Below are 27,962 nucleotides of genomic sequence, written 5' to 3'. Positions count from 1 at the left end.
ATCAAAATTAAACAGCCAATAAGCAGTTAACTTGGTTGCTTGGCGTTAGTACAAGCGGGAAGTATGGCGGCGATGGAGGGGGGAGTAGGAGCTAAAATGTTAGAGATAAAAGGTATGGTGTTTTGTTCAATTAAAGTATGAACCGTGTCACATTTTCTCTAGACCTCTGTCGTGGGGGATCTACACACGGCCACAGCTATCGAGAAAGCCTTTTGGTGTAATTCCATTATACAATAAAGGTTTTGCGTTTGTTTTGGATCAAGGCGCAACTGGCCCGATGCGTAATGGGACTTGTAGTTTTTTAATGTTCTCATAATTCCGGAGTTTGAGTAAGAGCCCCGAGGTTGGGGACTACAGGTCCCACGATGCCTTGTAAAGTCATGGTGACAGTTGGTATGAACCGAAGTGTAGTCGTTACTGCTGAGAGCCTTTGCTGCTCATCCTGTTTCTTTTGGAAATGCGATATTGGATTAAAATAACCTTTAGATTAATGCAGCCATACATTTAAGATAAGTTCTGTGGAGCCCCTGGTTTATTGTGTTCCTTTCGTTCATAAAGAATCGTGAAAGTATTCAATTTTACAAGGCTGTTTCTCAAAAACCTGTCAGGAGATTTCTGTTTTAACTGTAAAGCCGTGTCCTGTTATATTTAAGATTGTAAACATATGGAAAACGCAGTTTAGCTAACGAGAATAGTGTCTTTGAACGAAAACTGTTACTATATTTGAAACATGGGAGTAGAAAGCCCGAAGTTAGACAAATATGGTAAGTACGAGTTTTACAAATTTTCTTCTAGCATACTCTAGCTATGATTTTCAATTTTGTACTACCCGATTCTTAAATATCTTAAATCTGTACATATATTTAAATATTAATTTAGTTATGCTATTATAATAGTCATTGCAACCACATCGGGCATTGTTATTTGGTACTTGGCGGTATTCTGTTCGTCTAATAAGAGTATATTTGCGTATATAAAAACCCTAATTCTGTTATTCAACCAGAACAGCCCAGAGCACTTGGTCCACTAAAACACTGTTGGAATTGAAATTCATTCCTCTCTGCTTGGAATCACAGCGAACTATTTGAATACGAGAAGACGTTTAAAATAGGTCTAGTCAAGTTCACGTCTCCAGATTTGGAAAATGACTATGCCTCCTTGCCTGCATTGTTTTCATTTATGTGATTCCTCTTTCTCTTCCTTTGGGATAGTGGGATAGAATGTCTGCTTTTATAAAGAAATTCCACATTCAAATCGAATGAGATGTGGCCCTGCGCAGTGTTGATAAAAGTTACTCTTAAATCCATTAATGTTACAAATTATTTGTGTTAGGGATTGATTTTTTTTAATGAGTAAGGAATCACATTTAAGAGGCAGTGTATTACATTACATTTCCCCCCAAATTCCTGTTATATAGTCAGCGGTCACATCCGTGGTCCTTTAGCGGAGACAGTGGGGGACTGGAGTGTACTGCAGCAGATGAAGCTCCCAGATGCTTGCAGTCAAGTGTCTCTGTGAGAAGATGTCTAATACTGCTTCCTTTGGTAAGCAGCATGGAGAGAATGTAATCCTATATAATCCTTACATTTATATCGTGCTTTACTGGACACTCCACTCAAAGCACTTTACAGGTAATGGGTGCTCCCATCCATTAAGAATGTACAGCCCATCCTGGATGATGTGACGACACTATAGTGTGCCAGTACACTCCCCACACACCAGCTCTCAGTGGGGAGGAGAACAGAGTGATGAAGCCAGTCCAGAGATGGGGATTATTAGGAGGCCATGATAGGTAAAGGCCAGGAGAGAATTTGTCCAGGACACCAGGATAACACCCCTGCTCTTTTTGAGAAATGCCCTAGGATTTTAAGTGACCACGGAAAGTCAGGACCTCAGTTTTATGTCTGATCTGAAGGACGGTGCCTTTTAGTGCCTCCCCGTCACTATACTGGGGCGTTAGGACCCACACAGACCTCAGCATGAGTGCTCCCCGCTGGCTTCACTAACACCTCTTCCAGCAGCAACCTGAGCTTTCCCAGGAGGTCTCCCATCCAGGTTCTGACCAGGCTCACACCTGCTGAGCCCCAGTGGGCTGCCAGCTGTGAGTTGTAGGATATTACAGCTGTTCTAGAATACTGCTGACTGAGTGGGAGGGGATTGTGCTGTTCTTTTTTGTTTTGCTTGTTCTTTGAGAAATTTTAGGCTAATATATAACTGATTCCCCCAGTGTTTCCACAAGACGGCTATCCTGTTACTCTAATGTATTGTGATATGTCTGGGATTCTGTCCCTTGACAATGTAATTTCACCTGTTTTGGACTCTTCTGTATCTTCCTGGCTGTTGTTATGTGCTTGTCTGGGTTGTCCACCCTAGTACAGTCCTCTTGTGTTTGCTGTGTGCTCAGGCCCTGTGGTGGACCTCTCCGCCCAGGGGATCCAGAGGCTGGAGCCTTCTCTCCCCTGCCCCGCTGGTGCCCACACTCTCATCCTGGACCGGAACCAGATCATAAAGCTCGAGCACCTGGAGAAGTGTGAGGAGCTCCTGCAGGTCTGGCCTGGAACCCGATCTCATCTCGTTCATGTATTCATGAGGTTTCAACCAAAAGCTCCTCATCTAGCTTGTTTTTATTCTTAAATATTTTGTTTTGATCTTTCCTGCTCTCTTCTACTGAAAATGTGAAAGAGATGTACAGTAGTTTATCATACAACTCAACTTTTTATGGGCATAGTGGATACGCTGTTGAGTCCCTTGAGCTTAGCTGCATGGGGCCCTGTGTATGTCAGTAAATTAATAAACAGTGTCATTGGTAAAAAACATTTTTTAATTCCTATGTATGCGTGTTGCATGTGGAACATTTTGGGATAAAAAAGGGGATCCACTTTACTTACCACAGAAGCATAGCACCCATCTGGGAAGCTTGCAGCTTCACTGCCCACTAAGGAGAGGTGAAAAATTAAATCACTAGCTGAATTAAGAGGGAAATGTAATTGGATGTGATTCTGTAATGCCAGGGAGACTTTAGCAAGGGTACTGGTGTTAGCACCCTTTTCTTTTTATAAAGTGTCACTGGATCTTTATTATCCAAGTAATCTGGACCTCAACTCAAACTCTCATCTCAAGACTGTCATTTTCTCCAGCAGTTCCATTTCTCTTGGTCACTGTACAGTTCACCACAGCAGCTGAGTCTTTGATTCTCGATGCCTCATCCTGGAGGTCTGGAGAACTCTGCATTGCTAATTTGCTCACTAACCCCCCTTTCTCCCTTTCTGTTCTCCTCAGTCTTGAGAGCCTTTTTTCAGGGGTCACTTTTGCTGGGACAGCTAGCTAACTTTGCAAATAAGAAACCTGAGTGAATCCCATGGAAGTGGGATTGTGAAAGAGATGAAAAATCTCTTTCACAAAATCAAAGCTCCACAAAACCAGCTCTTTTAATATTATTTTACTTCTCCTCATTTGTCCAGTTGTCTGTTGCCAATAACCGTCTGGTGCGCATGATGGGGGTATCCAAACTGGTAAACCTGAGAGTGCTGAACTTGCCTAACAACAGCATCGGCTACATTGAGGGGCTGAAAGATCTCGGACACCTGGAATGGCTGAACCTGGCTGGGAACAACATCAAGGTAAGTTAAAACAATTCCAGTACATATTCAGCTTCAAGGCCCTTGTGAACTGTCATTGGTGCATTCCGTTCTTTCCTTAGACAATATTTTGCAATATGATCTCAGTCTTTCACAAATAGTTATTTTTAATGTAAGTTCTCATCTATTATTGAATTCGTTGATAGACAAAGAACAGTGTAAATCGCTGTCATTGTAGCCATAGTTTTGTTTTGCCACAAAAAAAAAGGAATTATAATAAAACTGAAAATGATCCTCACTAATTGCACTTTTAAATGTCCATCCAACCATTGCTGTGAATGGTACAGGTGCAAAAGTCCAGAACAGGACCAAGGTACATTCAGGTGGACTTGCTCTCTGTACCATGGAGAGTCCAGCAGAATTACACAAACGTGTAATATAATATTTACGCAATATTTTAATAAAAACCGACGTGTTTGGAATGAAATGCATGGAAAAACATGACAAAAATTTGCTATCGGCATATAGTGACCATCCTAACATTACATTTGAACATTCACTATAACCCATTGTGGATCCAAGTGTTCTTAAAAATCAATTCTTATACTAATAATTATAGAAAACCCTTTATTTATTACAGTTGCCATTTGATTATTTTTGGTATGTTTGTTGATGTGCTTATTTATTGGTTAAAGACTTTGAAAGATTGTATTTTATTCAGAAAACAGAGGGAAGTTCTCTTCATGGCTGAATAAAACTATGCCTGCCACAACACAGTGTTGTGTGTTGAGTTTGTTTTAAAATAAATATTTTGTAACCGAAAAACAATGGAAGTACAAAAGGTAGCACTAAATGGTTCACACAACCAACAATTTTTTGTCCTCAGGTCGTTGAGCAGCTGAACAGCTGTGTGGCTCTCAAACATCTGGATTTGTCTGACAATAATATTTCACAGATCGGTGACCTCTCGAGGCTTTCAAGCTTAAAGGTAAAATCCTAACCGAGACCTTGTTTATACAGGATGGATAAACTCATCAGCTTCTTGTTTACACTGCAAGCTCTTGAGTTTGCGCAGCAGAGTTATCCTAGGCAACACTGGACACTCACAGGTGCTTCCCTGGCAAGCTGAGATCCATCCATTGGCACTTGGCCATTTTTATGTCATTGCATTGGGATCCTCTCTGGAAACTTGTTCTGTGCTGCTGTGTTCAGTTACTGGCACAGCTCAGCCTGCGCTCCAGGCATGTGACTTTTATGCGTTGAGCTGCTCGGACCTTAGCTTCATTATAACTTTTGTACATGGCAGCTCCTGATTCTGTACTTATGGAGAAGGGAGCTGTCACTTAGCTGAAGAAAGATTAGGACCTTTTCTTATTTAGAAAAGTTTTTTTTGGTAATGTGGGGATAGCCGTCTCCCCACATTTAGTTCAACAGGCTTTACTGATTGGTACTGATGATATCATTAGTGCCAGCCAGCTTTTTGACACAGTGAGAAGCTGTGATTGATAAATTTGCCTTTTTTCTGAATCATTAGAGATGGGCAGGGTGGCAATGAAACCTTTAAACACTCTGGAGGACTGTAATGCACTGTTCATATATTTAAACTTGTCATGTGTGGTGTTTCAGAGGGTTGATTTAACGAGCCATGTGCCTTTATATAGACTCTCCTCCTTCATGGAAATATGATAACTACTCTGCGGACTGTACCAGCTCACTTACCTTCAGGACTGACCATCCTGTCCCTGGCAGAGAATGAAATTCGAGACCTCAATGAGGTAACGTCATGTTCTTTGAGTTAGTACCATGGCCTTGCTTGTTTCAGGACATACAACAAGATTAATTGTAAATATATTTAAGTATGCTCTTTCGGTCACAAAATGTATGTTGTGATCAGAGTGCAGGCTGATTTACATACAGTATATCCAACTTACATGAGACAGGAGGAGTGGAGTGAAGAGCATAAAAAAATGAGAGGTCTCACTAGTGTGTAATTGTTAATGTCCAGGATGCTGTTAGGGGACAGTGACTGTAGAAAGGTGATGGTCCTGATTGCTTCGTACAGTGCTTTTTATTTTTGTTGTTTTGTTCTTAAGCAATGTGGCTATACGTTGTAACCAGCTGTAACAAAACAGCCAAATGTGGAGAAGAGAAAGCTACTGTCTTAATCATTTTCGAGAGAGAAAATATAAAGACTTCATCCCTATCGATAAAGACTAGTATTATTTTATATTTTCAATTATTTTGACCAAACAATATTTGTTAGATTATATAAGCAGCTTTAGTATTTGATTTCTAAATACAGACCTACATTAAATATTTCATATGTACAGTACGTTACAGACTGAAACATGCAATGTGAAGCATGACTTTGATATTTTATTTTAACTCCAGGACTGGTCTTTCCTGTGTGGTTGAATCTGAAAGACACATAGTTGTTTGAAATAATTGCAGGTGTCTTACCTGGCTCCCCTCCCTGACCTGGAGCAGCTATCCATCATGAGTAACCCCTGTGTCATGGCAACACCGTCTCTGCCCGGCTTTGACTACCGGCCATATATAGTTAGCTGGTGTCTCAGTCTTAAGATTCTGGATGGTTATGTGGTGTCTCAGAAGGAGGGGTGAGTACTCAAGATATAGCACAAAATCCTTATCAGTTTTCAGTCAGTCAGAGCTGTCCGAGCTCAACATTTTTTTAATGCATGACATTTCTGGTTTGTTGTGGAATCATGTTTTGTAGTTTATTATGGTATAATGTACACGTACAGGTTTATGCTATACTTTTTCATTACATTCGTGATATTATCATCTCTTTGTTACTATGTAAGCATTCTGTGGTATGCAAAATTTCATGTGTCCCAAATTCTTATCCTGAAATGTCCAACCCATACCTCCAGGTTTCTTGAGCAGGAGAGACCTGCTGTACAGTATGTTGCTCAGGTATTGGTCATATCTTTTGTGTTGTTATTTCTAGTTTGAAAGCAGAGTGGCTTTATAGCCAAGGCAAAGGACGCTCATACCGCCCCGGACAGCACATCCAGCTGGTCCAGTACCTGGCAACTGTCTGTCCTCTCACCTCCACCCCAGCGTTGCAGTCTGCAGAAGATGCCAAGCTGGAGAAGATACTGAACAAGCAGAGGTAGGACCATGTACAGTTTAGTGCAGTTTTATCACATTTCTCACTTGTTGGAAATCTGTGCCATGAGAATCCCCACGCTGCTCAAGTAAAGAGAAATTTCTTCTCAGAGGCTTTTTAAGGCACTTGTTCCAAAATGGTGCAAATAAAACTGAAATTAGAAATCTAAAAATACATTTCACTTATTTAGGTCCAAATGTCATTTAGAGGCAAAAGATATATAAAGACATATTAGAGGCAAGCATTCTGTGTCATTTAGCTGATACTGTTCTGTGAATTTGCACATCTCCAGGCTTCATCAAAAACAGCTCCTCCAGCAGACTGTGAAAGGAGGGCCCTTCTCATCATCCACACTCAGCCGGCCCTCTTATCTTGAGGTGGAGCAGAGCCCCATTTACACACCAGGGGCGTCGGAGGAGAGAGGTGGGACACACATTAGCTGTGGTAATGTCTGAGGTAGTGCAATGAAACTGCTGTCATCCATTATAATGGTTACCCTTAAGGAGAATTCGTAGGTCTCCACCTTCACTCACTTTGGAACTCAGTGTAATTAAACAGCTTCCCGTCAAAGTTAAGGATATCCTTCTTCTTCTGTAATAAGATGATGTTTTTTTGGATTAGATTCAAAAAGGTTCCCTGGAAATGAGCGTTTCTAAATTGGGTAACAATTAGAAAAATGAAAGGGCATGTAGTTTTATTTGTAAAAAAATGTGACTTGACCCAAACGTACAAAATAAGAAAGTCCTATGATGTACATTTCCTGTTGTGGCTCAGAACCCATCACGCAGGTCAATACCTGGCTGGGCCGGAGCGTCTCCTCGGACCATTCCTATGCTGCTGATCCCGTCACACGCCCGCCTGCCGCGGACGGCGAGCCCCTCTTCCTGGAGGACGTGCAGACGGACGAGGACAAGCTCAACTGCAGCCTCCTGTGCTCCGAGTCCACCTTCATGCCCGTCGCATCTGGCATGTTTCCCCTGTCCCCCACCCGTCAGCTCCAGCTCGAGAGCGTGGAGGAGCCCACCCTGAACTTGACCAACTGCAGCGACACGCAGGAGGAGCAGCTGGTGGTAAAGACTACCAGTCAGGGGCAGGGGGATGCCGCAGCGGGGCTGCCCGATTCACACATGACCGACATGGGCTTCCTCGCGTGCACCGCCGACTGCCTGCAGTCGGGCTGCCAGCACCTGGACCAAGTGCATGCCTTCGAGGAGTGTTCTGACTGCACTCCTGTAGGTGGGGAGCAGCGGGGCCAGACCAGCGGGGAGAGGAGTCCTAACTTGGACGAAGCAGCTGTGAAAATCCAGGCGTGGTGGCGGGGCCTGTGGACCAGGCGTTTCCACCCCGCGGCAAAGGAGGTCCGCGCGGAAATCCGCCTCCGCCGAATGCAGGAGCACATAGTGTTTCTGTCTGACGAGCTGGCTCGGTGAGGGTCGGCGCTCACACATCACAGCCCAGACCTTCTGTTTAGGAAGTTTAAAAGGGGGTATCAAAGCAAACATCAGTAGACCTGCAGAAAACAGTATTGACACCCCTTCATCCATCCATTTCCAATAACCTCTAAGTTCAAAGAGGGGCTATTCTATCTGAAATTATTTAAGTCTTATGCACTTTTTTAATACTGTATTTTATATTATATGCTATAGCATAAAAATCTACTAGTTTTTAAGGCTACCCATGTTCGCATGTGTTTCCTCCTGATGCTCTGGTTTCCTCCCACTGTCTAAAAACATGCTGATAAGTTAAGTGGCTTCTGGGAAAATTGGCCCTGGTGCAAGTGTGCGCGTGCTTGTGTCTGTGTGTGCCCTGTGACGGACTGGTGTCCCATCCAGGGTGCGCCCGTTGCTTGCCAGGATAGGCTCCGGCTCCTCTGTGACCATACGAACTCCACTGGGGTAAGATCGCCCCAGGTCCAGAATTGAACCCAGGGCCCCAGCGGTGGAAGGCAGCAATGCTAATACGTGAAGAGGATATTAAGTTTGAAAAAAAATGTGCATTATTTTGTAATTTCATAAAATGGAATAACTTAGGAGGGATCTTAATATTTTTTCAAGGTACTGTTAATACATAGGAATAGGTATTATATGTGCATTAGAATATGTGGTCTTTCTTTTTTTAATCTAATGTCTTTTCCAGTCTGAATCATTAGAGCTCCTGCTTAGGATCACTGCCAACATGAGATCTCTGTCCATATATCTGAACCTTATTACTCAGAAGACTCAAAAGAGAACTTTTTTCTGTTTCCTTTTTAAAGTTTAAAGAATAAAGGCACTTAACTATAACAGTGACTGATGGATGTACATAATCATTTGGACATTTGTGCAAGGGAGCAGAGTCTGATATTTTATCTCACGGGGATAATACTGTCTTCACACCAATTCTGATAAGAATAGCAGGTTCTGTTTCTTCTTTCAGGCTAAGAAAAGAGCGGGAGGAGGAGAGAATCCAGAGGCTCGTGCAAGAAGAAGCTGTCAAATTCTTATGGAAACAAGTAAGTGCAAAGCAACAGATTAATAGTTCATGAAGAAAAAGTAATGAAAAACTAGGCTGAAGTGCATGTACGACTGAAAACAGGAGATGCTTCTTTAGACAATATTTTGGCGTAGGGCAGAACAAGTGGTCCTGCCAGTCTATACGCTGGCATCCTTTAAAACACGTCTAGTTGAGATCCTCGAATCAGTCCCTTAGCTGCTGAAAAAAAACTGAGGGCCCGAATGGCCTCTTCTAATTTGTCACCATTCTTGTGTACTAGAGAAATTCCTTGAAGAAAGCACATGAGATTGTAATTAACTAGTTCATTGTTGTAAAAAGTCTCATTTAAAAAAATAAACTCAACCACAGAAGCCCTTTTTGAAGAACATAATGCGCAAACACTTTATTCTGTATTTCTCCTTAAAGCTTCAGACCTTCCAGTTGTGGCAGCAGTCTGTCAACCAGCAGCTCCAGGCCTTCTCCCAGCTTGGAGTCCCTGTGTCCAGCACCGCGTTTGGACTGGCTTCCTCCAGTCTGTGTGAGTCTCTGTCCCAGGACTCCTTGGCTCCCAACGCGGACAGTCCCGCTGCCCGCTGCTGTGAGCGCTCCTTCCCCGACTCGGGCTTCCATTCTTCCGGTGAACCGCGGGGAGCTCTGGCCACCAGCCACAGTGCCATGGACGACAGCTCGCGCTCGGCCACGGGGGACACCCTGGAGACGGTGCGCCCCGTGGCTGATGGGAAGAAGGACGTCACTGACGTGGGTAGCAGGGACAGCTCTCGCAGCGAGCAGGACAGCAGCCTCCTACAGCAGTACCTCACCTCAGTCCGGCAGCTGGAGGAAGCTGAGGAGGAGGAGGAGGAGGAGGAGGCAGGGAAGAGGACAGACAGCCCTATCCCCCTGGCAGCCCAAGAGAGGAGCTGTCCTCTACCTCCAGCTCCTGAAGAGACCCCCCCTGCCTTCGAAACAGATGAAGTTCCCCACCTGGAGAGAGAAGGGGAACCTGAGAGGCAGGCCCTGCTTCTGGGAGTGGGAGTGTAACGGAGCAGGGGAGTTGGGGAGTACAGGAAAGGCCGCGCTAGACACAACCACGTTTTTTGAGTGCTCGCACACCATGTTGGTCTCTCCTCACAGCAGGAAGCTGGCGTGTCTCTCTGCGCCAGCTTACAGACTGTTGATCTGAAGTGCGGTGTGAACATTACTGATCGGCATGCAAACCTGGTACCTATCTAACCTGCCTGGTACCTTTCACACGCTTTTCCTTGTTTATCTCTCGTTACTTTGCTCCTTCATTAACCATAGCAGTATTTCTTCAGAGATTCGCAAGACATCCTTCTTTTCTTACAGAAACGCTTATTGGTCAAACTTTCACAGACTCATCATTTGAACATTTATGCCTTGGGGCCTTTGAGTAATTAAAATCCATGGATGTTTCCCGATAGTTTTAGGGAGCACACATGATTTTAGTACCGATTTAGTATGTGCCCAGCTAATATTCTTCACTGCTGATCTAAAGGAAGCTGGAAATACCCTGTGAAAAACAGAAAGAAGATATGTTAGAGAAATCTGAGAAGAGGATGTCTACCCTCTCCTCTGTGAAATGTTCTGGATCTTAAACTGGAGATTGTGTCTTGCTTCCCTTTTTTATTTTTAAAAGACAGAAATAGCAGAATTATTCCTTGAGGTTCTTTTATGTATGTTCAAAATCAATAATTCTTTCAGATCCTAATACAGTCAGTAAATTAATCTAGCATGATTATGCTGATGCTGTGCCGATTAATTATGAATGTGATTTCATTTTCGTGTTATTAAGAATCCCTTGACATTCAAATACCCCGCCTCCATTATTTTACTTTTTGTGTTCAAAATCCTGAATGTGAGGCTTTGGGAAATTGGAATGATGTAATTTTCCAACATTAAGCACACAGTACCATTTAGTAGTGGTTGTCAGTTATTGTGAATTGCTGCATTTTGTATCATTCTCAAATTTGTTTGCCAACTTTTATTTGTAGGAAATGTAAATTGTGCACCCACCTAACCTTAAATAGTTTGAAATGGTGTCCCCTTTACTAACATTCTGAGAAGTATATGAATAATACTGAATTCTAGCACTTGGATATTGCTGATGTGAACCCATGACTGCCGTTAGGATGCAACAGTGGCAGTGCACAGTTGGGTTTTCACTGACAGGACTAGTTGAGCTGGACTTCACATGAACTCTCAAAGCTCAGATGTCTCAGTGACTGAATTAGAGATACCTATTTTCCAGCTGGCATTCAAACTGTTTGCATTCTGCTGGTGATGGCTTGCTATGTTCTTAGTGCTGTTTGTAGCTCTTACTGAAAAGGTTTCATTGGTAATTGAAATTCAGTAGCAACTAGTTATATACAAACATACTTTGAGGATCTTACATTTAAAAATAAGCCCTTAGTTTTTTACATAAACGTTTTTCATTGGTGACTGTCTGACGATATGAGGAAAACCCTCAGGTTCCAACTGCAGTTTCCAAAGATCAATGATGAACGACTTGAGCATTTCTCTGCTTTACCATATTGTAAAGCCTTTAACCTGTTGTTGAGTAATTCATGACTGTTATGTTATATATAAAAATAAAACTTGGTAATATAATTACATAGTAAAATATAGCTAATGCATGGTAAATATACAGGAATAAGAAAACTGTTTCTGCTCATAATTCTTCATCTGACTGTTAAAGTACATTTTGGAACCATGCACTGATATGTGAATTGTCTTAAATATTACTGGGAACCTTTTTTGGACAGAAGAAGGGCAAAGTACAGCTTACTATTGAATGCAGCCTTGCACAGAATGAGTAATGTTCCTACAGTAAAGATTGATAGGGCCTGTTGTATGACCACTTAGTGAAAGCAGACATTTTCTCCTTCATTTACAGGATTATCAGAAGCGAGATCAGTGGATGCCAAGTTAAACTATTACAAAGGCAGAACTGTTTTGGAGAAATGCATAGTACATTCAACGGAAGGAAGTATTTTAAAGCTTTAGTTCCTCCATTGAGTCAGCCACATGAAGTAAATGTTAGCTGTGTGGCTTTCTTTTTCTAACGCTCAGATTAATGAAGCATGCAAGGTCCACATGGATGAAAGTCTCTGTAGCACTTAAGAAGTTCAAACTTATAAATAGAACAATGTTTTGTAAATAAATCTGTAAATTTATGTTATGTGTATTTATGAATGTTTTTTATGTAAAGTTTTGAAACTTCTTTTTCCAATTGCCACAATAACAACACGCATAACAAACTTGCAACAAATCTTTGAAGGTCTGAGATCATTAGATTGGACAATTCATCATAACATTATATACCCAAATAGAGATTTACATTTCTGTTATGCAAACAGATGATTGATTCTTTGCTGGATGTTCTTGTGAATTATCCCAAGCATAAACAAATACATTTATTTGCTTAAATTGTGTATTAGTACAGCTGTTCATGTTTTAAAAAGGAAACTTTTTACTGATTTTTTTGTTTTTTGTGCATAATTAGTGTTGTATATTTGGGGTGTTTATGTTTTGTCACAGTACATCCTTTAAATGTGGCTTTGGCTTGTTCCACAGTTAAAATACTCAAAATAATTCTTAAAGAAGGTGAGCGCTTTTCACTTACCACAGTTGCATGTTTCTTTATTTCATATTTACAGCAGAAACTGGTCATTAAACCCAGAGCCCCTCTTAACTTGCATTTCAGTCGGGCCATTTCACAATTGTACAGAAACATTATGGTTTCATACTTTAGCTACAGTAGTTGTCGAATGCCGCTACAACATGATTTTTATTAGAACAGATGTACTGCATGTAGTGTACAACAACAGCAGAAGATAAAATATAAGTTTTTAAAAAAAGTATTGTTAATGATAAAAACTATTTCCTGTGCCCACAGGAAATAGATTTTGCTAGATAGGGATGTAGTGAAAAGTAAATGACGGTTAATGGCATTTTCAATTGGTCCGGTATATTGTTGTAAAATGAATACAGAAAATTCAGAGCACTAGTCTAATTTTGTGCGAAAGGTGGGGAAAAGCTTTTAACTATTTTGCAGGCAGTGAAGCGCAGGCTTTTTAAAAACTCTATGTTGATATTGATTGTAATTGGATTAATATGGGAAGCACTGGCGTGTGTGCCACCACTTGGAGTCCCCATCTGCAGTATTGACATGATTAAGGCTCGAACCCACAATCATAGAGGGCAGGTGATAACCTTTACCAGTTGAACTTGTCACAAGACCCCATGGGTGAGTTTTTAATTTTGAAATAAGGAATCAGGGTCTCGATCTTTTGGCTTTGATCGCTGAAGTCAACCCCAGCCTTGGCTACACAGATCTACTGTACAGAACTCTGTCAGCGGTGCAGTACTTATCCTGCTGAGAGTCTTACGAAGTGCCCTGATCTCGCTGTGAGGGCAATGGGCTCCTCTCTTTTGCATGTAGTAGTCCCCTCCTACAGCCCTGCCCCTGCAGCATTCCTGCTCCAGGGCCCTGACCCTCGAGTCCTCTCCTCTTCCCTCCAGTAGCAGTCCTTGACTCAGGGCCGAGCACACAGGCAAGCGGTTTTTCCAGTCTTGGTAAAACAGTAAAGGAACTACAGGCCAGCAGCCGTACCACCCTGCAGCTCACCACTGACGACCCACTGAAGTTCAGCAGGTGTGAGCCTGGTCAGTACCTGGATAGGAGACCTCCTGGAAAAGTGTTAGTGGGGCCAGTAGGGGGTGCTCATCCTGCGGTCCGTCTGGGTCCTAATGCCCCAGTATAGTGAGGGAGACACTGTACTGTAAAAAGGCGTCGTCCTTCAGATGAGGCGTAAAACCGACGTTGGTGATGGTGGAGGGGAGTCCCCTTTACCTGTAAAGAGCTTTGAGTGGAGTGACCAGAAAAGCGGCCACTTCAGTGGTAAGCAGTAAACTGTTTTCCCAAGACAATACAAAGAGTATTGCAACAGCATTAAAACATGTTTTATAGCGCTGGTACGTTTATCGAAACTAAATATGGATGTGGATATGCTATTAGTATTTTTAGTAGTAATGATGAGTGAAACACAATGAAAAACATTTCTCATTTTAAAATAGTCTAATGTCTGCCAATATGTTTCCTGTGTGGAGGGGGCACGTGAATGAAACAACGGAAGACGAGGACTGTGCTACAAAATGACGCGAAACACCTGCAATCTCTGTGTATAGTGGCGCAACACAGCAGCTTTAAGGCTCAGTTAGCCGATTCTCGAAGACAGCGATTGTTGTCTAGCCTAGATGAGAGGATGCAGTTCTGGCAGGGCTTTCTGCTCATTGAAATGTATTGATGCACGAAGCGTTTAGCACGCCCCAGTGGACGGTTTTCTTCAGAATCAAATGTTTTGCAAAAAGCGTAAGTGCTTGAACCAAACCTCTGGACTCGGATTTGCTTTTTTAGAGGGGACGTGAGTATTTTTTGTACGTCTTTCGTGTAAGTTTTCTAATATTTCACTTGCTATGCTTCTAGTTGTGCATACCAAGGAAGCTGTCGTTAGTCTGTTAATAAAGCATGATTTTTTTCCCCCGCTGCGAATACCTTTATAAAACGAAACTATGAAACTGGATGGCGCATTCCTTGTTTTTATTTAGCATTGCACTGGCGAAATAAATTATTCTTTTCCGAGACGCCAAACAGCAAACGCACAATTTGCCATTCGTGTGTCCAAGTTTCGAAAGCAACTAAAACGCATTTCGCGTTAAAATATAGACTATCTGTCTTCCTCCTTTGCCGATTTTCTGCATCATCAACGTTCTGATTTGCACGAAACAGCAGAACATCGTGTGACTTGATATCAACATGACCGTTGCAGTGTTTTGATATTTATCATGAACATAATGCAGTCTCCTGCTATCAGTGTGTATGACATACATACCCATATTGTTTGGTGCATGTTTTGCTGTTTGCAATTTTTCATTTTACTATTTAGTGCCCAGCGCACCAACGTTGAGCTAATGGGTTTAAAAAGATTATATTATATTATAAGATGATAATAAGTTCGTTCACCCGTCGTTCTCAGTCTCTGATTCCTGGTAAGGGCTTGGTTTAATAGTAATCTATCTGAGCAAAAGAAATAAGTTGAAATAAGTTTCAGGAAAGCAGTCAGGGATGGTTTTCAGACTCTTGTGGCTTATAATGTATTAGCACCTTACCACACCTCTTGACTGAGTGGGAGGCCATTAAATCTTCGTCTCATTTTACTCATTTTGTTTCGTGGAGGGCGAGCGGTCCAGGTCTCTCTCCTGACTGATCTCTCTGCCCCGTGGGAGTGATGCGGACGCGCCGGTAGGAGCAGTGACTGCGAGGCCACGATATCGAGCTGGACAGTGGCCGGGGGAAGGCGCTGCGTGACCATGTGGACGAATCTGTTCAGGTTCACGCCTCTCTTTGTGTTCCTGGCTTTCACTGGTCTCGTCTTCCTGCTGAGGAACATCTTCACCTTGGAGGTGAGTGGGGCGAGATGCACGATCCGTTGCCCTGTGAGTGCGCGTCTCCACAGAGGCTCTCTGGGCAGCTGCAGCAATGTGTGCTACAAGGGAGCTAACACTGCTTGTTCCCAAAATGTCGCTGTGTGGCAAAATGAACATCAGACTGCGCTCAGTAATGGTGTAGAAATACTGTCGGTTTCTACAAACGGAAATTGAAGGTTCTGGAGATTTGGAAGCCATTTGGATTTGGAAAGGCAATAATATACATTGTCATTCAATATGTAGGATCCTGTTGTAGCTGGAAGATTTTTTTGGAGATGGAAACTGCTGATTTGATGTCAATAGACAAATACTACTTATATTTTTAATTGTTTTTGTATAAATTGTCATGGAATAATGATATAGTAGGAATTTGTTAAACAGATAAAGTGAGAATAATTATCTGCACATATGATTTATAATTTATGAAAGGACTGCGTTCTTAGTTTTTTGGTAGAATGTAAGTTTTTACTGTAGCGTTCCGCAGGCTCGTGGCTCCTGCTGCGCCTATTCCAAGCACGTTTACCACGCAGCACAGATTTCATTTCAAAGAATTATCGATTTCATAAAATCACTCACTTTCCATGGAGTCCCGGGCGATCACTAATTAGAAAAGCGCTGCTGCTGGTAAAAGCCTGATCGCTGAAAGCAGCGGAGGTTGACATCCGGCCTGACGGTTAAACCTCTTCTTGCACAGAAATTTGATTGCAACACTAGAACGGCGCTCTGTCGGATCCAGGACACCATCAGCACAGCCTTCAAGCCCGTGGGACCTGCCGCGGTCAACAAAGACTCGTACTGTGGCTACTCGGAGCTCGAGCTGAGCCCGGAGGAGGTCCTGGAGGAGCAGTACTTATTGGACCTGATTGCCTGGCCAGAGCCGCCAGTGCAGACCCCGTCCTTCCAGCAGAGCACTGACCCAGCACACAGCTTCTTCGTCATCCTCCATCCCAATGGGGACCTCCGAGTGGGTGGCCAGCTGGAGGTGCTGGTCCACATGCAGGACTTCCGGGGGCAGCCCAAGCAGTACGGGGGAGACTTCCTGCTGGCCCGGATTCACTCCCCGGAGCTCAAAGCAGGGGCTGCTGGGAAGGTGGTGGACCACCAGAATGGCTTCTACTCGGTGTTCTTTGCCTTGCTGTGGCCAGGGGAGCTGACGGTGTCGGTGACGCTGGTGCACCCCAGCGAGGCCGTCCAGGTGCTGAAGAAGCTCCGCCAGGAGCGGCCCGACCGGGTGTACTTCAAGAGCCTCTTCCGCACTGGCTACTTCTCCGAGACCACCGTGTGCAACCTGTGTCTGCCCGCCAGCCAGCCCCTCTGCAACTACACGGACCCCCACACGGGAGAGCCCTGGTTCTGCTACAAGCCGAAGCTGCTGAGCTGCAACAGCCGGGTCAACCACGCCAAGGGGGGCTACCGGAAGAACCTGCTTACTGCCAAAGAGGGGCTGCTTTTCCAGAGGTAACAACATTCCCTTCTCTGGGTATCCGCAGGTCTCCTCTGGGGGCCGTTGCTGCTATGTGGACGTATGTGTCCACACAGAAGAGGGATGAATATTAGTGTGTCCTCCAGCTGAAGACAGAAGGAAAGGGTTTTGATTTTGGGTGAGATCTGTACTCGGCTTTCTGGTATATGTTTTGTTCTTTAGCTTGTGAAAATGCACTGGTTGAGCGTTACTTTTCCACAGCTCTAGTGCCTAAGATATGGAATTATCTGTTTCTCTTTGAATGACCTGTTAAGCATTCAAAATAGAAAAGGGGACTTTGCAGAGACCATCTGTTACATTGATCTTTCGGTTCACGTCGGCAAATGAACACAAGAGGATTCTCTTCTATTTTTCAGTAATGTAAACATCAAAGTTCCAATACTGGCTTCTGGTGCAGATCACGTGACGGTGAAGCTCCAGGAAAAAAATGGTAAATAACATCTGTTGTTTTGTTTTCATCTTTGAATATTCTCTTCATTCCAAGCAAAGAATGCTACCCAGCCACGGTATTGAAGCTGAAACCCTGGGATTTTCCAAGAAACAGCTGGATGAGATTCTTCTATTTGTAACTATTCATATGTCATACATTCTAAAACCTAGAGAGCACATACATGGGAATCTTTTAATAAAAATCTGTTAAACAACAATGTTGCAGGAAGTAAAGAGTTTTGAAGTATTCCTGTGAATACTTCACGAGCCCTGCAAGCTTTATCCCAATTCAACACACAGTCGTTTCATTCTCTCAAGTCAGACCTTCTTTTGTTCAAGTTTATGTTTTATACTTCCAAATATTCTAAGTATTTTTAGGTACTTTTTATGAAGTACATAATTTATGACGAAGCTACAAAAATGAAAAAAAGTTCAAAACTTTGCATTTCAGAGCCCAGACAAAAATAAGATATACAAGATGGCATCATGTAGTGGAAAATAAAGTGTTCAGTGTAAAAAAATACTGTACATGATCAGGGTATACTGTATATTGTGCTGTGACTATGCAAAGAAAGGGTGTGACTGTCTTTTGTGGAATGTGATTGAAATTTAGACAAAGGTACCGAGATTCTGTTTTACTTCATACAAAATTAGGCAAATTTGAAATGGTAAAGTCATTCAATATAAGCATGTCTAATGGTCAAATGTTTTCTAATCATAAACACAGCACCCTTCTTCCTGGGTATGTGAGTGCAGCATTAAATCATCAAGTGCACAAAAAGGGAGAGAAAGGGACCTGTGAAAACAAGCAGAAGAAAGGTATTGTTGACTTGGAATGGAGTTTAGTTTTTATTTTTGTGTGTGTGTGGGTTTCCATTTAGGCCATTCTGACGCAGGGAAGAAGGCTAACCCAGATGGCCTGACATTCATGCCCTCTGGATTCTATTACCAAGATGTGTGGAAGCCCACAGGAGGAAGAGCTGTGCGCCAGTTCAACGATGCCCTCTCAGTCACACAGTGCCTGAAACGGAAGGTTATTTACCTATATGGGGACTCCACAGTGCGCCAGTGGTTTGAATACTTGAATGCCCTTGTTCCGGGTAAGTTTTTGACTTCCCCCTGATGTGAACTGCTCATTGGATTAGAAAACTCAAATTCCTCTCAGTATTTCTCAAACAAAATTTCTCCTCCCCATTCTCCATGTAAGCTTGGCTCTTACATAGGAGATTTATCGTTTCTCTCAAATGTTGAATTTTGTCGAGTTCTTTTTCATTTTATGCAGGACAGAAGTCATCTTGCCTTGGATAGTCAGCACTGATTTTATTATCGGTTATACCTTGGTTATTTATGTTTTTACAGGAATATTTGTTAGAATTATTTCTAAAAAACATGATTTGTTATTGACCCTGATCACTTTACCATTAGAAAATGTTTATCATTGAAGCAAATTTCTGATGTCATACAACTACAGTAATCCTGGAGTGTCTTTGTGGCTCAGTTTAGTGAGGTGAATTGCTGTTGGCTGTGTAGTGATTTCAGGGTTTATTTTAATGAGTGGGAGTAGATTGTGGCTCTGCTGAATGTTTCCAGACACTGCCAAAATTATAAAGGTGGGTAATACTTTTTAGTACTGCATTTTGATGAATGAAAAAGTAGCTACGTTCTTATACGTTGAGATCATACGTTCTGTATCATACGAAAGTACGATACAGAATAGCAGGCGCTCCTGAGTGGCTCTGTTGGTAAAGAGGAGGCGCACTCTTATTCAGGCAGGGGTTTGAGCCTGAGCCATGTCGATACCTGACTGTGACCCCTGTGGCTTCATGCACGCTGGCAGGCAAGAGGAGGAAAGCTCCTTGGTACAGAGCTGCACAGGTTCAAATAACGAGTAACTCGAAGGTGGGAGAACCAGAGGGTTCACAGCCATGAAGTTAGATGTTAAAAAAAAATGTGCAAATAGCAGTAGTACTCAGTACGCTTATACAATTATGTCTTAATTCTTTTCACTGGATCGACCCACAGACAGCCCAGCACAGGACATGATCTCTAAGGGGAAGCCCCAGGTTTCACAGAGTGGAATTTGTACAATAGATCAGTTGGGAGTACCCTGATTCATGTACTCAGTGGCATATTTTTCTGATGACTAGAAGCATTATGATGCTGATTCTGATCACAGCTGTTGGCTTGCTTGGCTGCTTCATACTCTGTATAGGTTTGTCTCCACCGTTGAGCATCTGAACAGATATATCAATGCAAATGCATGGGTGGAAGAATTTTTGGCATTTGGCAATTCAGGCATCTCACCCTGTGCCTGTACCAAAGTCTTAATACACAGTTACTGAAGTTTTACATCTCATCTGGGCATAAGGACCCACACAGACCGCAGGGTGAGCACCCCCTGCTGGCCCCATTAACTCCTCTTCCAGCAGCAGCCTCAGCTTTCCCAGGAGGTCTCCCATCCAGGTACTGGCCAGGCTCACAGTGCTGAGCTTCAGTGGGCTCCCAGTGGTGAGTTGCAGAGTGATATGGATGCTGGCAGAAAGAAAACCTAGCCTGGTGTGTATTGATGTCTCTGTGTCAGTGAATGGCTGCTTGCTGTGGTATCATATTTGTGCTGCCCTCTACTTTAATCGGGGGTTAGATCGTTCTGAGCCCTCTCTTCCCGCCAGGTCTTCAGGAGTTTAACCTGGGCAGCCCGAAGAACGTGGGCCCCTTCCTGGCCGTGGACAGCGCGCACGGCATCATACTGAAGTACCGCTGCCACGGGCCGCCCATCCGCTTCTCCATGGTGGCCGCCAGCGAGCTCCGCTACGTGGCCAACGAGCTGGAGGGCATCGTGGGTGGGCGGGACGTGGTGGTCGCCATCACCATCTGGTCCCACTTCAGCACCTTCCCCGCAGAGGTCTACATCCGCCGGCTGCGCAACATCCGCCGGGCCGTGCGGCGCCTGCTGGCCCGCAGCCCGCGCACGCTGGTGGTGCTCAAGACGGCCAACGTGCAGGAGCTCGGCCCCGAGGTCAGCCTGTACAACAGCGACTGGTTCTCCCTGCAGCTGGACGCCCTGCTGCGCCACATGTTCCGGGGCCTGGACGTGGTGCTGGTGGACGCCTGGGAGATGACGCTGGCCCACCGCCTCCCGCACGCCCTCCACCCCCCCGCTGTGATCGTCAAGAACCAGGTCGATGTCTTCCTCTCCCACGTCTGCCCGGGCGGCTGAGGAGGCGGCGCTCAGGACCGGTCGTTCCCCGGCTCGGCGCACGCGACCCTCGCAGGAAAGGAGCTGTCAGGCGGCGGGTGCTGCTGGCCTGGTCGGCGCTGGTCAGTTCCGGGTTTGCCCACAGCCCGGTCACGAGAGGCGGGGCTTATCTTTATTGCTGTAACCCCGCCGCTGTCCGCCGTAAGGCAGTACTCCAGCGGCTCTCTGTGAAAACCACTGTATAAAGTCTGCAGAAGTTTTCTTTCTGGATACCAGGTGCTGCAACTACTGGAGGATCACTAAGAGACGTTGAGGAGAGCCACAGGATATGTAAAGATGTGTATCATTAATTATTTTTATTATATTGTTGGCTTATCTTTACTGACACTACATTCGCTGGCATATATCCACACACTTTGAGGTTAGGGAGCGATTAAAAGCTGCTTGGCTCCAGTCCAGGTGTTCTGCTAGCCAGGTGTCCCCATTCACGCGTTCGACAGCTACATGTATGTGCAAGTAAACAGACACTTCCATCATTCCTTCCCGAGCCGACGAAAAATATTTTTTCCTGCGTTCTTCTCTCTCATCAGTCAGAGCAGAAGGAACAGACACAGAAATAACACCGTGTCATCAATTTGTTCTCCAGGTTACTCTGATCATGACAGTAGATGCACTGTAACAACTCTGATAGCAATTGAGAATACAGTATTCTGGAGTTGTTTATCCTTTGGGATGCAAAGCTTTATACTAATTTATGCAATTGTAATAATAAACGTTTAAAAACATGGAACAAAGAACCGTTAATTTCTAGCCTGTGTCATTTACGTAAGTCTTATTTAAGTTTTCTATCCATATGCCCAGATCTAACTCGGGCCTTAACGGGATACTTTTATCATCCAACGGCTTTTCAGTATTCGTGGTGCAGATACAAGTGAATCATCCATCTGTTTTCTAGCCACTTCATCCAGTTCAGGGGCAAGGAGGAGGCAGAGCCTGTCCTGGACAGGACGACAGTCTATCACAAGGCACACAGAGACACACATTCTCACACTCACACCAGAGCCAGTTCACATACCACAATGTCTTTGGAGGAAACCCACACAAACTTCACACAGATAGCAGCCCAGGTCCACAATTAAACCCAGGGGCCTCAGTGCTACAAGGCAGTAATGCAAACCACAGCGCCACCCTACAAGTTAATTATAATATCTCTGTTTAGCTTACTGTTTCACTATGTGCCTACCAGCAGGTAAAAGTGGGCTCACACTTAGATGTAAAGGGGCTTGCATCAGCCACACTACCTATAGTGTCGCCGGTTGACTCCATTGCTGAAGGTGTGAGTTTTAATCATAGTAACACAATCTGATCCAAAATGCTTCTGATCCACAGGCAAACACAGATATTCCCAGCTGAGCTTTCCCACATAGTGAAATTTGGGAAACATGGCTAACCTGCCGTGTCGTTGAAGCCAATACCCAAGCTTCTCTTGGGACAGATCTAGGACCCAACAAATGACACTGTTCTAAACACAGACGCAGAATAACGCCCTGAAACAAAAGCTGAAATCTCTACCTCTGCCTCACATCAGTCTTTTGATCTAAAATACACTTTTCACTAGTACACAGCAAAAATGACAAATTATACTTCACCGTTCCAGTGATTTTCACTTTATTCTCAAATTCTTTCGTGTTTCAACCTTGTTTTTACAAGTGCCACATAACGTTCTACGCTTTTACTTCAACCTCATCAAATCTGGCAGTTCCGGAAAATGCTGTTTGTGTCCTTTCGAATTTGAGTTTCTTCGGTATCTTGTTCATTATTGTTCAGTGCAATTAATAGATTTTTTTGGGGGGCGTATTTAGGGTTTACAAAAACAACGTAAATTTTATGTCATCTATAGTGTCATCTATATTGTTGCCCGAACTTCAGGTTTCAGACCATTTAACAGTTGTTAACTTGTTAAGACTATCAAGTGATGACTCAACTGTTAAGAACGGTTTGTTGCGTTGCTCTTTTCTTCTAAAGAGAAAACGTCATGGTCGTTCACTGAAGTTCAAACCAATAACATTGCATTGTGTATTAAAATAATGTATTACACGTGTCTGTTAAAAGCAGAAGACGCGCGTCTCTATGTCTATACAGCACAAGACAAACAGCTATGCAGTTAAACATGGTCACCACATTTCAAGATATAAATACCATTATTTACCGTTTGAAATACACATTTATACTTTTAATAAATACATATACATTTATTTTATATCAGAGCAGTTGTATATTAGATTAACTTTATATTTTTAATTTGTAATAAATATATAATTTTATATCAAAATAGCTATATGTATGTAATTTCCATTTATTCGGACCGCTTTAGTTGCATATTAGCCTGGTTGTATATCAAGATAAGCTTTTTTCATGTAATATAAGCATTTTAAAAATCAAGCTTATTATTTAGACCGGAGCACCGCAGCGTAATGGGTTAGTCTCTGGACTCGACTGTGGGGCTGTGTCGTACTGTGATCTGAAACTGCTCCCGTCCGCCCGGCTGTAATAGCGTGGACCATCGTTTCTGATGCTGTTCGCGTAACGACAGGGCAATTAGGATAAGTGCAGGACCGATCGGCTGTTGTGGTTTGAATACCTACCACTATGTCAACCTTTTTTTTCTTCATTTTTGTGTATGTGTGAGCTAGTACGCCATGGTAAACCTTCTAGTTGAGAAGATTAGTCAGCAATTTTACAGATGTGTATACACAGTTAAGATTGCAGCAATGAATCATAGTATGAAGTAAAATGATACAAAGGTTCGCTTGTACTGTACTTCGGCCTTTTAATTTTCCCAGTGGAAGTCTGGAAAGCGGAAATTCCCAAGTTCTTATCTATGACTATGGGGAATTCCACACTCGTCTGTTCTCAGTCCTCTTTTAGGAGTATTTTCAGATTACCAGAAGTAAGAAATAGGGAAATAATAAAATAATCAAATAAAAGCAGGACTAGTTCATAGGACATGGTTCCCACCCTATGTTTCTCAGAGCACTTTTATTAACGTCACTCACAGACCTAGTCGGGTTTTACTCTTCAATCATTAGGGTTTAAAGGACACAATTATACATTTTATGAAATCGTTACTGAGAGACTAAAAGCGGTTCACCAACGTTATGGAGGTATGTTTGGATTTTACTTTAGTGCATGCTCTTTATTACCTTGAAACAGTTTTTGGGCGTGAGTGATATACGTGATCCTGTGCATTAATGGTAGTACACAGATAAGAGTACATTTTAAAATAAACGTACAGGTCATTTTTTGTTTATTTTTCTATAAACATTAAAATTAACAGGAACCATGTTTTTTAAATATATTTCGTAAGATTAAGTACCAACCAATTCCCAATTCTCGTACACTCAGAAGGCAGAAACGAAAATAAAATCTAGCCTACTGCGTATTTTCAGATGTAAAAATGTACATATACCACAGGTTAACAGTTTTCCCAACTGTGTACAGTATGTGTCCAAAGTATACGAGTGACACAAATTCGGCAGGTAACACTCATTGGCATTAGAGATTCTAAAATATTGTCAGGCGGCACTCCTGGACAATAGCTTCAATTGGTACGAATAATTTGGTGTAAAACCAAGCGACTTCTTTCCCAGACAAGTCATCTTCCATCACTGTAACTCACTGATGCTCCTTCCTCCACCAGGGTCGGGTCTTTGTGTTCGCGTTAATTAAAACCACGTCATTTTTAATGTCTACGGATTATTTATCGTCTCGTTTGGGTAACTTTACCTCAAATAACAAAACCGGAGAACCTGGTGTTGTGATGACATCTTATAATCAGAGCTCAGTATTTTGTCATTGAAAAGAACAATACCATTTATTGTATCAATTTAAATTATAAATATTACGTAAGTGCCCGATGCGATGTTCATGCAAAACGTATACATTTGTGTGTTTGGTTGTTCAACGGTTTATCTCTCTTTATGTGTTTATCTGGGATAGCATGATTGACAAGTCTCTGGACCGACGGGTTATGGTTCCCTGCTATGAAATGCTGCTGTTGTATCCACCCAGCTGTATAAACAGGAACCAGTCTTTCTTGGGGCAGGTCCTGTGATGGACTGGTGTCTCATCTAGAGAGCAGCCATGGGCCACCTGAACGCTTCATGCCTAGAAACCAGGATAAACTCTGGACTCATGGGCCGTTATGTTTGGCTGAAATGTAATGATCTATTTGTTGTCAGTTGCGATTTTGAACACCAGATGGCGCCTCTATCTTATGATTTGTTCCAGTGCCTCTACATCTTGTACCAAAGGGAATGGGACTTTTTTTATTCCTCTTCATTCTTGGGATGTGGGTCATGTCTCAGAGAGTATTGACTCTTCAGTCCCTGCTTGTTGTCTTCATCCAAGAATAAGATAAAGGGAAGCAGTTTGACCTTCGGGATGGAAGACAGGCTTTGCTCAAGTCCTGTTTTCTTTATAAGATAAAATCACTTTATTGGCCATATACAGTTTCTTGTATTAGGAATTTGTCTTTTCACATACCCCAGCTTGCTCTCCATGAGACACACAGACAGGGAGAGAAGCTTGGGGTCAGAGCGCAGGGTCAGCCTTGTATACGGCACCCCTGGAGCAGTTGGGGTTAAGGGCCTTGCTCAGGGACCTATCAGAGTAGGATTCCTTTGCTGGCCCCAGGATATGAACCAGCAACCTTCCAGCCACAGGCGCAGATCCTTAGCCACAGAGCCACTGCACTGCCCCTTATAGTTTGCAAGCTATATTTTGGAATGGTTACTTATTATTATTAAGGCAAAAAAATACGGGGGAAAGATATAGCAGCACTATTGAACCGTCACTAAGATCTGCTAGAACCTGGACAAGACCAATGAATGAAAACATCTACAGGCAAACGTATTCTGTCATCTGTACTCCCTACGACATCTGTGTCACAGGATGATTCAGTAATTAAGACACAGTCTAGTTAGCATCAGATGACTGGAGAGAGCATTGTTAGCATCTGATGACATCAGAGTGTATTTTAAAGCACTAGCTTCTCATTTCAGCTAACAAGCTGTGTGGATCCGATGTTAAGATATATACTTTGCTGCTCTGATATCAGTCCAGGGTAGACAAATCAGTTATACTTCCGGGCGTTAATATAATGTCTTGCCCTGACAGGTTAAGTACTAAATCTATTTAAACCACGAACAGGGAAGACCGCAAGTGGATCAAATTTAAAAATCCTCAAAGGCATTGAAAGAGTCTAATGCAATGGACCCCTTCTATGAAACACGGACCATCGGACACAAATGGAAACTGGATGAAGTACGTTTAAAACTAGGAACAGGAAGCACATTTTTGCACAAAGCATTGTGGGAGTTTTGATCAACCTATGTTTGCTGAAGTTAATATACAACTAGTTAGCTTTTTTCAAGAAATGACTGGAGGAGATCTTCAGATCAATAATCTACTCTCCACCAATTGCTCTAGATTGTCAGAATGACCTCCTCTCGTTTGTAGTCCTTCTGAGGTTTGTATGTACATTTCAAACACAATGTTTCTAGCAGTGATGTGAAATCACACCGCGCTGCTTGTCAAGGGGGGGGATCTTCAAATGTCTGGATTGGTCTTCATGACCCTCCAAAAAGTGATGCAAGCATTTCCATAGAGGCGCAAGAGTCAGAGCACTCTTTAAATCAGAGCGGATACTGTAAAGGGATTTGGGTTTTTTAGCAAAGGCTTTTAACAGCTGTCAGTGTGGTGTCAACAAGCCAGGAGAGTTCATGAAAAGCATGGAAATTTTGGGGAGCAATGGATGACTGACTTGTCACTACCAATTTAAATATTAAACTGAAGTAAATTTAATGTTAAACAGAAGAATATTGCAAACAGTACTGACAGTGTGTTTATCCTGGCATGTGTATGATGCGACGTTGCCTAAGAAGGTAAACATGAAATATGACTAGTACAAGTAACCATGGGATAACCCACGTTCCTCATACTCAGAAAGGGTAGACTGAGCTCAAATAGTGCTCCTTTTGAATGAAACAAGTCGAATCTTGCAGACATGCACATGTAGGAGTCTGAAGAATTTGTAGAATTTGACGAGTCACATCCTACATTTAATGTCTCATCTCCTGGTCTTGTCAGTCTTTTTGACCTGCATGAGTGCCATCAGTTACATCAGTCTCCTAATGATAAATACATTCCAAAAATTCAAGAAAGACAGTATTAGTAGTTTTGAGGAACAAAGAGTATTGCAGATAATCTTGCGTTGCGTTTATATATATAACACTGAGCAAAGTGAGATGAGAAAGTTGTTTTGGCACTCTGCATGAATTGTTTTTGGTTTTAAAGGGTTGGGTTAGCATTAGCCTTAAAAAAGACTTTGAAACCTAATCCTTGCATTAACCCTAATCCTAAACCAGACCTAAACTATATACCTTGTTGTATTTTATCCCTACACCTAACCCTAACTCCAGTCTTAATCTTAATCCTAAAACCAACTTTATCCTATTATGTATTATTCTTCTACCCTTTACATTAGTTTTTACCCTAAATCCCTTTTCTCTATTACTAAATCTAACACTAACTTTATCATTTACTCTAAAGATAATCCTGTTTTTAACTGTAGTTCCAGTTTAACCTAATCCCAATTCTTGCCCTAACTAGTTTTCTACTGTAATCTGCATGCTAACCTTAACTTTGCTTCAATTATAGTTTTCATCTGAAACACAAGTCATACAGTAGTTAATCCTTGCTGTAGCTGTACAGCTCACACTCTAAGCGGTCTTAACATCAGATTAATGCATAGCAGGCTCATTGTGTGAAAGATACAACATAAACCCTAACAACTTTTCAGTCACTAAAGAGAACATGGTGAAAAACTTTTTTTAGGAACAAGTAGTAGGTCTATTCCATGCTGAAAAGAGAAGAAAGAAAACACAACTTTTCGACTGTGGAGCCTTCTTTGTGCGTAAGAAAGATAGGGCAGTCAGCAAAGATAATATAGCCTGGGAAAACACAAGGCAGGAGAGAGGAGGAAACGGAAGCAGGGGAGAGGCAGAGTGGCCCATCAAGTGGTGTGAGGTCGAGAGAGGTGAGAGGTGTGAAACGAAACCTATGAATGAATAGAGAGGCTTTAATTTTTAGAAAATAAAATTT

At 42.7% G+C, this 27,962-nt stretch overlaps 2 protein-coding genes across 3 annotated transcripts; both read left to right on the top strand.

Annotated features, from left to right (window-relative positions):
• The first annotated feature begins 53 nt into the window (after positions 1 to 53).
• cep97 (centrosomal protein 97) lies at positions 54 to 12,377 on the top strand. Of its 2 annotated transcripts, none has more exons than XM_088914621.1 (11): positions 54 to 112; positions 2,405 to 2,547; positions 3,462 to 3,620; positions 4,465 to 4,566; positions 5,240 to 5,353; positions 6,030 to 6,196; positions 6,550 to 6,714; positions 7,004 to 7,134; positions 7,486 to 8,137; positions 9,127 to 9,202; positions 9,610 to 12,377. In XM_088914621.1, the coding sequence occupies exons 1-11, from the start codon at positions 64 to 66 to the stop codon at positions 10,222 to 10,224; spliced, it is 2,373 nt and encodes a 790-aa protein (XP_088770747.1). In that variant the 5' UTR covers positions 54 to 63; the 3' UTR covers positions 10,225 to 12,377. The 2 variants fall into 2 exon arrangements, with proteins under 2 accessions (XP_088770747.1, XP_088770748.1); XM_088914622.1 differs by lacking the exon at positions 54 to 112 and adding an exon at positions 349 to 764.
• Positions 12,378 to 14,350: 1,973 nt separating this feature from the next.
• nxpe3 (neurexophilin and PC-esterase domain family, member 3) lies at positions 14,351 to 21,602 on the top strand. The gene is made up of 6 exons (XM_088914833.1): positions 14,351 to 14,627; positions 15,440 to 15,666; positions 16,385 to 17,148; positions 17,530 to 17,603; positions 18,484 to 18,702; positions 20,272 to 21,602. The coding sequence occupies exons 2-6, from the start codon at positions 15,574 to 15,576 to the stop codon at positions 20,817 to 20,819; spliced, it is 1,698 nt and encodes a 565-aa protein (XP_088770959.1). The 5' UTR covers positions 14,351 to 14,627; positions 15,440 to 15,573; the 3' UTR covers positions 20,820 to 21,602.
• The last annotated feature ends 6,360 nt before the right edge of the window (positions 21,603 to 27,962 follow it).

This window comes from Atractosteus spatula, chromosome 4 (assembly GCF_055471065.1).
Source record: "Atractosteus spatula isolate fAtrSpa1 chromosome 4, fAtrSpa1.hap1, whole genome shotgun sequence".
Classification (NCBI taxonomy): Eukaryota; Metazoa; Chordata; class Actinopteri; order Semionotiformes; family Lepisosteidae; genus Atractosteus; species Atractosteus spatula.
This window is presented reverse-complemented; position numbering and strand designations above follow the sequence as displayed.